At 33.8% G+C, this 9,290-nt stretch overlaps 1 protein-coding gene across 1 annotated transcript in view; it reads left to right on the plus strand.

The window, feature by feature from the left end:
• LOC109842604 (vacuolar protein sorting-associated protein 20 homolog 2-like) overlaps nucleotides 1-8,673 on the plus strand; it is a 17,236-nt gene extending 8,563 nt beyond the window's left edge. The window contains exon 6 of the mRNA XM_020411459.1: nucleotides 8,638-8,673. Within this exon, the coding sequence (XP_020267048.1) occupies nucleotides 8,638-8,673 (36 nt within the window). The remainder of the gene's footprint in view (nucleotides 1-8,637) is intronic.

Below are 9,290 nucleotides of genomic sequence, written 5' to 3' on the forward strand. Positions count from 1 at the left end.
ATTACCAAATCAACAAAGTGTTTATTATGATCAATCTAGGGCTCATATCCGATTGTAAAATTGTGTTGCAGTTCTGGAGGAGCCGCTACCAGCCTGATCAAGGGTGCTAAGCAAACCGATGATTGCAGCTCATTTGCTCGTCCGTCTTGTTGGTTCTCGTTTTTTGTAAAGTGTGTAAGATATGTACTCGATTCTTTCTCACTCGATTGTTTTCTTGCCTCATGTACCTAAACCAAGAACAGAATAAGATAAACTCTCTAAATATTTTCAATCCTTGGTCCGAATTTCATTTCTGTTGGATTTTTATTCAGAGTGTGGCGTAAAGAGAAGCAATCTTGTAATTACTGCCAAGCTTTTTTGGCATGTGAAATAATATGCAATTATGTGTTCTTCTAGCTCATCTGCTTTGTTGATTCTGTGAGAAATGATGTGGGAAGTTTTTGCTTTATATCAACTGAGACATTGTACCTGTGTAATGTGGTGTCCGCATATAGATCTTTGTAAAGTCATTTTTTATAGAGAAAATAAAGAGAAACAAGCTGTAGAACTTCTAAATAAAAATTTATTCAATTTTTTTTTTCTTTTTCAATTTGAAAACATTGATATTCATACGGGAAAAAGGAAATGAAAAACAAGCCATAGAACTAAGTAATAAATTATCCATTTCTTTCTTACATTTGTGTAATCGAGGGTTATAATTAAAATGCAAATTTAAAAATGTTAGGGTACCTAAGTGCAACCAAATACAACTGAGGTATATATATAGGTGCAAAGTAAGTGAAACTATAGGGCATCCAAGTGCAACTAAGACACAATTTTTTGTGTCATAATGATCATGTTTTATTTTAAAAAATAACATAAAATAAATGACCTTAATTAGTATTTGGATGATATAGTTGTAGAATATAGTGATCAGTTGGAGATCATATGTATTACTTCCCCAGCTACAAACAAATTAGACACACCCATTACAAGCCTTAATTAGCATTAAGATTTATCTACATACTAAAACAATCGGGGTTAGTACTGTAGTTATGCACTATTCATAGCTACAGTTCACCCCCATTAACCATAAAGTTTTTTTTTATTTAATCTCTAAGCCTAAACTTTCCCTCCATTTATTTATTTCTGAGCCCACCTACACTCAAAGTTGCGATTCTTACCCCTATAAACTCAAAAGTTCAACCCCACTTGCTTTCAAACACACCCACTTCCGAAACTTTTACTACAATTCATCGCCTACAAATTTATAGTTTTACCCACATTTAGTTTTAAATCCTCGCGCATCCGAAATCACTCTTACACCCGAAATAATTATATCGAGAGGATTGTGACATTATGCATTGTAGATGAGTTCTTGCTACTCCCATTACGAATACAAGTCTACCTGTGTATCCATTACAAGCCATAAGTAACCATTACACGCTCCATGCTCCAAAGGAATCCCAATCGCTTCTGTTGGTTTTATTTCTGATAACACTTACGATTTATCCCCATATTTTCTAGCAATCGAAGTATATAGCTATTTGTTGAATTCTTGATCAAATTATATATTATATAGTTGATGATGAAGCACTTTCATGATTTTCATTTTGTTTTTTTTTTCTCTCCAATTAATTACATGCTTTTTGAGTTTCTTTTCTTCTTCTTCTTTTTGGTTGAGATTTAATTAGGCCGGAAAATCTCTAACAATTACTTTATTTTTTTTAATGAAAGTTTGTAGTGATTGAAGTTGGATAGTGTTATTGAGTTTTCTTTGCTATGCCACTAGTTTAACGTCTTCTTCGATGTTTCGTAGATTATCTCCATTTCCGTAAACCTTTAGTGAGATGTGATAACATTTGTCTTTGTCTAGATCATCAGTTGCTGAATTTATTAAGACGAAGCAAGGCCCATCGTGAATTTTTGGGCTAAACGAGGCCCATATTTGCCCATATTTGATTCTTCAGCCCAGTAGTAGTAGTAGTGCATACTTGACGTGGCGGAGTCAAAAGACCAAAACAAATTTCCTCCGTTGACGTAAACAGGCATTAATGGGATATATACTGGTAATATAAAAATAATTGTTCCTGGGAGAATACGTAAGAAAAGAGCAAGAAATGTGCTGGTTTGTATCAATGCAGAATCTGCTTTTCCTAAGAAATAAATTACAAAGAATATTTGCAAAGTAGAATTTGCAATTATGAACAAGAACGTTATAACTGCAACTGTTTCATGTTGTAATTCTATATAATAGTGTTCCCTTGGTATTCGTCATCTATGCTAATTGCTAAAGATAGAAGGGTTATTGTGTCATTTAGTATTAAGTAGAGAATGGGGTTTTCTGATATTAATCCCTTTAATCTTTCACATTTTGAATTTAGGACCCCAAATCACTGAAATTTTTAAATAGGGCCGCCGAAACTTAAGTTATATTTCGAATTAGTCCTCAAATTATTGAAATTCCCATCAGGTCCTCCAAGTCTCATAAAAAAGTTGTTTGAATTGAGTTCCTCTAATCAAGAGTAGAAATAACAATTGGAGAAATTAATTGAAACAATTTATAAGAACGGGGGACAATAATTGTATTTTTTTTAATGATTTAAAAGAATAATTTAAAACAACTTACAAATTAGGGAACCTCATAGCAATTTTAATGATTTCAAGGAGTAATAATACGAAAGATTTTAAGGGGCTAATAAGAAAAGTTCTATTACATATCTAATCACCCATATCAAATAAGAAAAATTCTTTAAGGACCCAAAATATGGGACCGAAAGGGGGGACAAGTAAGGTGTCTCCCTCCTATTGGATAATGAGTTGGTCATCATTAATGATGGCCAACTCATTATCCAATAGGAGGGGGACACCTCATTTATCCCATCTATTGGTCCTATATTTTGGGTCCCTGTAGGAAAGCTCATCAAATAATTTCTATGTCGCGTTTTCACTTACTCCCAGGTAAGGTTGTTCAAACGGGGCGGTCCGACCCGAATTTTGGGGTTTGGACCGGGCAAAATGCCTAATCCGAACCGGGACCCAGGGTGCTCTCACTGAGATCTCCCGCGCGAGCTTTTTCAAAGTTTGAGCTCCCTCAGCTTCTTGTAGTCCACGGCAGACGGCTTGAGCTCCCTCAGCATAAGAGCAAGTGCAGCAATCTCCTAGTAGGGAGCTCTTGTTGGAGTGCTCTCAAGCATGGAGCCCACTTAGGAGCTTCATACTAGGAAAAATATTCCAACAAACTCCCAACTAAGAGCATAAATATTATTTGAAAAATCTATTCTTCTACGTCTAACATTTTATAAATATTTTTTAAAACAATAAATCTAATAAAAAAATATTTTTTAGTGGGCCCCACCACTTAGGAGCTCCCAAGTGCTCCACAAATTTGTGGAGCTCTTAGGAGCTCCATGGTGGGCCCCACCGCCAACTAGGACTTGAGAGCTTCCTTGGGAGCTTGTTGGAAGGTCTTGAGAGTTTTTTCTTGCCACATAGGACTTAGGAGCATTCTTGGGAGGCTGCTGCACTTGCTCTAAGGATGCAGTTAACATTTTTAAATTTACTTATAAATTCATATAAAAATTTTTATATCTGTCCTCTCATAATTTTTTTTAAAAAAATGCACCTCAAAGTCTAAGCTATTAAAAACCACTAAAAATTTAAAATGAAAATTTGAATTAACCTATTAGAAGGTAAAAATTCATTTAAAGTTCCAATAATAAAATATATTTCCATTATGTACTACATAGTTTACTAATATGTTTTTATTTTTTGATAAATAGACACTTATTCCCCGCTGAAATTTTTTATGAGTTCGGCACTACTTGTGTTCTCGTGAAGAGAACCCATAAATATTTATATAATAAGACCGGCACCGAGTTTTCAAATCTAAATATTCATAAACTACTAGAAATTGCTCCTAATAATGTTGATGATGGTTGGGATTAAGAACGGAGAGGATAACAGGTCGGGTAAAATATGAAGACCCGAACACCGCCTGACCGCTAAAATAGTCGTGGGCCCAAAGAGGCGCGCTAAAAGGCTGCCGAAAGAAACGATTACGGGCCCCGCTGCGATTCTTCGCGGACACAGAATGACACGCGTTGCTTTTCCCATTCGCCCCTTTTTATTTAGGGGGTGTTTTATTTAATTTTTATAAATTATAAGAAATGTTTTTAACTAAAAATATGATTTTCTTGTATTTCTTAACAAAATTATAGGAAAAAGTTTTGAGAAATAACAAAATATTAATTTTTTTTTTTACTTTGCTTGTTTGGTTCAAAACAAGAAAATGATCAATAACTTTATAAAAAATAGCAAGATTTTCTTTTCTGGGTATGGTCAATGCGTACGATCAATGAGTTTTATTATTTAAATAATAGGGTGTCAGATTTCTGGGTGATTTTCGTCTATTTTGAGAGAAAATTAATTTCTGTAAAATTTGGTACTTTTCTGTACTTTACAGAAAACATTTCTATAATTTTTTTTGAACCCAACACATTTTACGAAAATCTATAGAATATTTTTAATTACAAAAATGTCATTGTCAATTTTTTTGAGAATACTTTTCTATAAAATTGTCAAACACCCCCTAAGTAAAACGTGAAAAATGATATTTTTTTCACGGATCAAGTTCTTATATCCACACATTCATGAACCAAGCTCTTCGATTTGGATTTTCATGTCAATTTTGTTGTTATAATAACATTTTAAACCCTAAAGTATATAGATGTCGCTATGCCATTGAATTTGTGCTTGACAACCATTACATTAGGGCTGTAAATCCGGGCCTGGTCGGTTTCCGGGCCCGGGTCCGGGCTGCCTCAGCGGCGCCCGGCCCGGGCCCGGCCCGGCCCGGAACAGGGCCGGCGCCGGGTCACATTCCGGGCCGGGCAGCCCGGGCCCGCAGCCCGGCCCGGGGGCAACGGTCACCAGTGGTGACCGTTGCCTGAAAAATCCGGGCCGGGCCGGGCCGGCCACAACGGTCACCAATGGTGACCGTTGTGCCAAAACGGCCCGGCCATAACGGCCAAAAACAGCCATTTGACCATTTTGCCCCCAAAAACGGTCAAAAAACGGCTATTTTGTTAGGTTATTTTGGTCATTTGCCTAGGGGCTGGTTCTATAAATAGAGGGGGGTTTTCATTTGTTTTCTTCACACCAAAAACTCATCTCTTCTCTCTTATACTCTCATACTCTTATACTCTCTTATTTATACTTTTTAATCCTTTCATCAAATGGCTTCCGGATCTGATTATGAAGAGCAAAACATATCTCCCGATCCTGAAATGAGTCCTCCTACTGGGTCTACTCCTACCGAAGTTAATCCCGAATCCGGTGGCGACGAATCTGCACCAAGAGCTCCTAAAAGGCCAAGATCCGATGTGTGGAATTTTTACGAGAAGATCGACGTCACCAAGGATGAACACGGTAGGATCCTCACCCAGAAGGCTAAGTGTGCTTTGTGCGGCAAGATTTTTCAAGCTCATCATAAGAGGGGCACCAACCACCTCAAACGCCATTTAGATAAGCACAACAAAGGCCAGACTCTTCAAGGTGATATCCGACAATTTATGATTTCTCAATCCTCCTCTTCTGGTAGTCTCGGTAGTTGGAACTATGACGCTGCCAGAGCCAGGAAATGCGTAATCAGGTTTATCATTCTTAAAAAATTTCCTTTTAAATTAGTAGAAGATGATGAATTTGAAGATATGTTTAGAGATGATTTTTATCCTGCATTTAAAAAATTTTCTCGTCAAACCTGTCAACGTGATATTTTAAAATATTATCAGCAAGAACAAGAAAAAATAATTTCTTATTTTAAAAATTTAAACTGTAAATTTTCTTTAACTTCTGATATTTGGACATCTAGAGCACAAACTGGATATTTATGTATCACAGCACACTGGATTGATGAAAATTGGCAAATGTTTAAAAGAGTTGTTTCTTTTATTGCAATAGAAGAGTCACATACTGGTGCTAATGTTGCAAATTTAATAATTGAAGAACTTATGAAATTAGAAATTTCACAAAGAATATTTTCTCTTTCACTAGATAATGCAAGTAATAACAATGTAGCTGTTGATTTTATCAGATCATCTTTATCATTGCCATGTCATGGTGATCTTTTTCATATTAGGTGCATCTGTCATATTTTAAATTTAATTGTTCAAAGTGCATTTACTGAAATTAAACCCATGATAGAAAAGGTTAGAACAGTTGCTTACATGCATAGTGCTTCTGAACAAAGACTTAAAAGATGGAAACAATTTTGTAAAAGAAAAAATGTAAAGCCTAGACTAATTCCAAAAGATGTTGACCATAGGTGGAATTCCACATATGCAATGTTAAGTGTAGCAATAGAATATAAAGACATTATAACTGATTTTATAAACTATTATGCTTCTAGTTCTAGTTCTGGTAGCACTTATGGAATAACTGAAGATGAATGGACAATTATATGTAATTTAAATAAAATGTTACAAGTTTTTTATGATGCTACAATGTTATTATCTGGCTGTTATTATCCAATCATTACTTTAGCTGCTTTACAAATTTTAAATATTCAAAAAAATTTTTGGGAAATATCGTATGGATAATACTTTTGGACCTATGATTTTTGAAATGGAGAGCAAGTTTAATAAGTACTTTAGGCCTATTCCTCATATTTTTGGTTTTGGGGTTCTTATTGATCCATGCTTGAAGGATATTGGCCTTCGAAGTTTGTTACAGTCATTGTATGGTGGACAGGTTATAGACTTAGATGATGGAACCACCCTGAATGCTACTACTCATCATTTACTTATTAGAAATTATTTTCAAACTTTATATGATGAGTATGCAGCTAGACATGGTGTAGCTGCACAACAGTCTGCAGCTTCGGTTTCTTCGAGCTCATCCCGAGCCCGAGGTAAAAGTGTAAGTTTTGATAGGTATGCAATGGTAGCTGAGCTAACTGGTGGATCTGGACTTGGATCGTCATCATTGGAGGTTTCTGAAATAGATGAATATTTTTCTGCTTCTTTAGTTAGATGTCAAGGAAATGCTTTAGATATTTTGCAATAGTGGAAAGTATATGGATCAGTTTCATATCCTATACTTTTTACCATGGTTCGTGACTTACTAACAGTGCAGGTTTCGACGGTATCTTCGGAATCCGCCTTCAGCACAGCAGGTCGTTTGATCGACGATCACAGGACATGCTTGGATCCGTATACTGTACAAGCGGTGATGTGCTTACAAGATTGGTGGATGTACGAGAAGCGAACGCAAGACATCGATCGGATGGCTGGAATTGAAGATAAATTTAAAGAATTAGGACTAGCAGATAGATATAAAGAATAGATTGTAGTTTTTATATCTTAGCTTAAAATTTGTAAAGAATTATTTTGGAAATAATTACAAATTTTAATCTATTATAATCACCCGTGTTAACTACTTACAGGCCAGTATTTTTTAAAAATAAGATTAATATGCTATAATACATGAAGTATTACAAAAAAACCCAAAAAGTTTTAAAAATTGCACAAAACATCCTTAAAAGTTTAAAATTACATAAAATATCCAGACGTTTCATAACTTAAAATAACAAACATGAAATCTGAAAATCAACAGCATCCATTAAAGAATTTAAAATTTGCAATTGATACCCTCAATATTTAAAAAACTATAAAAACACCCTCAAAAGTTCATATAATAAAAAAGCACCCTGAAATTATAAAATTTTAAAACTTGCAAACAATAAAAAATGAATTTAAGGAATTACCATCAAACACTAAAAATTTAAATTTTGTAAAGAATAATCTTAAAGTTATAAAATTGCAACTCCTTCAAAAATTAAAAATCACAGAGAACCCTAGAATTTAAAAACTTCTAATCAATACATATCAAATATTAAAATTATCAATAGACCGCTAAAAATTTAATTTTTACAACAAACAATCTAAAATTTTAATAATTACAAAAAATATACTCAAAATTCAGAGTTGCAAAAAATATTCTGATATTCGAGAACTTACCACTAGTACATGGAGCATGAAAATTACAAGCACTCAACTTAAAATTTAAAATTTTTAAAAAACACTCAAAGTTAAAAAATTTGCAAAACACACCCTTAAAAAATTAAAATCACAAAAAGCGACTAAAATTTTAAAAATTAGGAAAAAAGAGTAGTTGTTTGATATTCTTTCATTAAAATATGTAAATTTAACTTTTAATTTAAGATTTTGCTATCCTTTTTTGGCATCTAAAAGTAGTCTAATTTTATCGAAAAATATAAAGGTGGGGAAGGATTGATAACATCTCAATAAAAAATAAATCAGAAGGAATGAAATGCACTATTTTCTGAATATTTTATAGAATATTTTTTGAGTAAATTAGGAATCTTTTGAAATGATTTTCATAAACATTTTTAGTGCTTTTATATGCTTATGTGGATGCTTTTATTATATAAAAGTGTACTAGAGTTAGCATTAATCTTTAGTTTATGATTATTTTAATGCCTATCAAGGATTATGAACAAACACCATATTATCTTTTGTGTCATTTTAGCCCACTTTTAACCAATCATCTTGTCTTATTAGCTTTAATTATTCATTCCATTTTAGAAACGCTATTTTATGAAGTGTTTTTCACTTTTGCAATGCTATACTTTTTCAGGTCAAGCCTGATTTCATGTCAGTCTCAATGACATGATAATTCAAATTAATTTCGGATTCCATTTATTTCTTGTTAATTTAATTATTAATATAAATTTTTTAATTGGGTGTAGTTTATTTAAACGAACATTAAAGAAAATAAATAATCACAATGCTAAAGTTTAGAGATATAAGTAAGCAAAAACCATCAAAGTGGAACTGATGAACAAGTTTTAATAAGAAAATAAACCAAATATACTTAATCATGATATTTAACCACGCGCAATACACGTGCATAAAGCCTGGTACTAAAAAATGTATAAGTAAAAAGTATAGCCACCTGAAAAATTAATAATATTTAAATCTATCAACGTGATGATTAAACATTATTCAAAATTGTAGTTCTATGCGGACGTCCGCACCCTTTGTCTACGGATAGATGGCACCCCTTGTAATAAAACGAAAAAGCAAACCCATTCTCGGCCGCTCCCTCACCCTTTCGGGTATTTTCTCGTGACGCTTTTCTTCGCTCTTTGCTTGAGACCTCAGCTTCTCTCAAGTTCCCTCCCTTTATTTCCCTTTTTAAATAAAAAAGAGATCCCTTCGTCTCTTTCTCTTCAATGTCGAAACCCTAACCCTAACCCTAGATGGGGAACAAGATGTGCGTGAGCCGCC

This window comes from Asparagus officinalis, chromosome 5 (genome assembly GCF_001876935.1).
Source record: "Asparagus officinalis chromosome 5, Aspof.V1, whole genome shotgun sequence".
Taxonomy (NCBI): Eukaryota; Viridiplantae; Streptophyta; class Magnoliopsida; order Asparagales; family Asparagaceae; genus Asparagus; species Asparagus officinalis.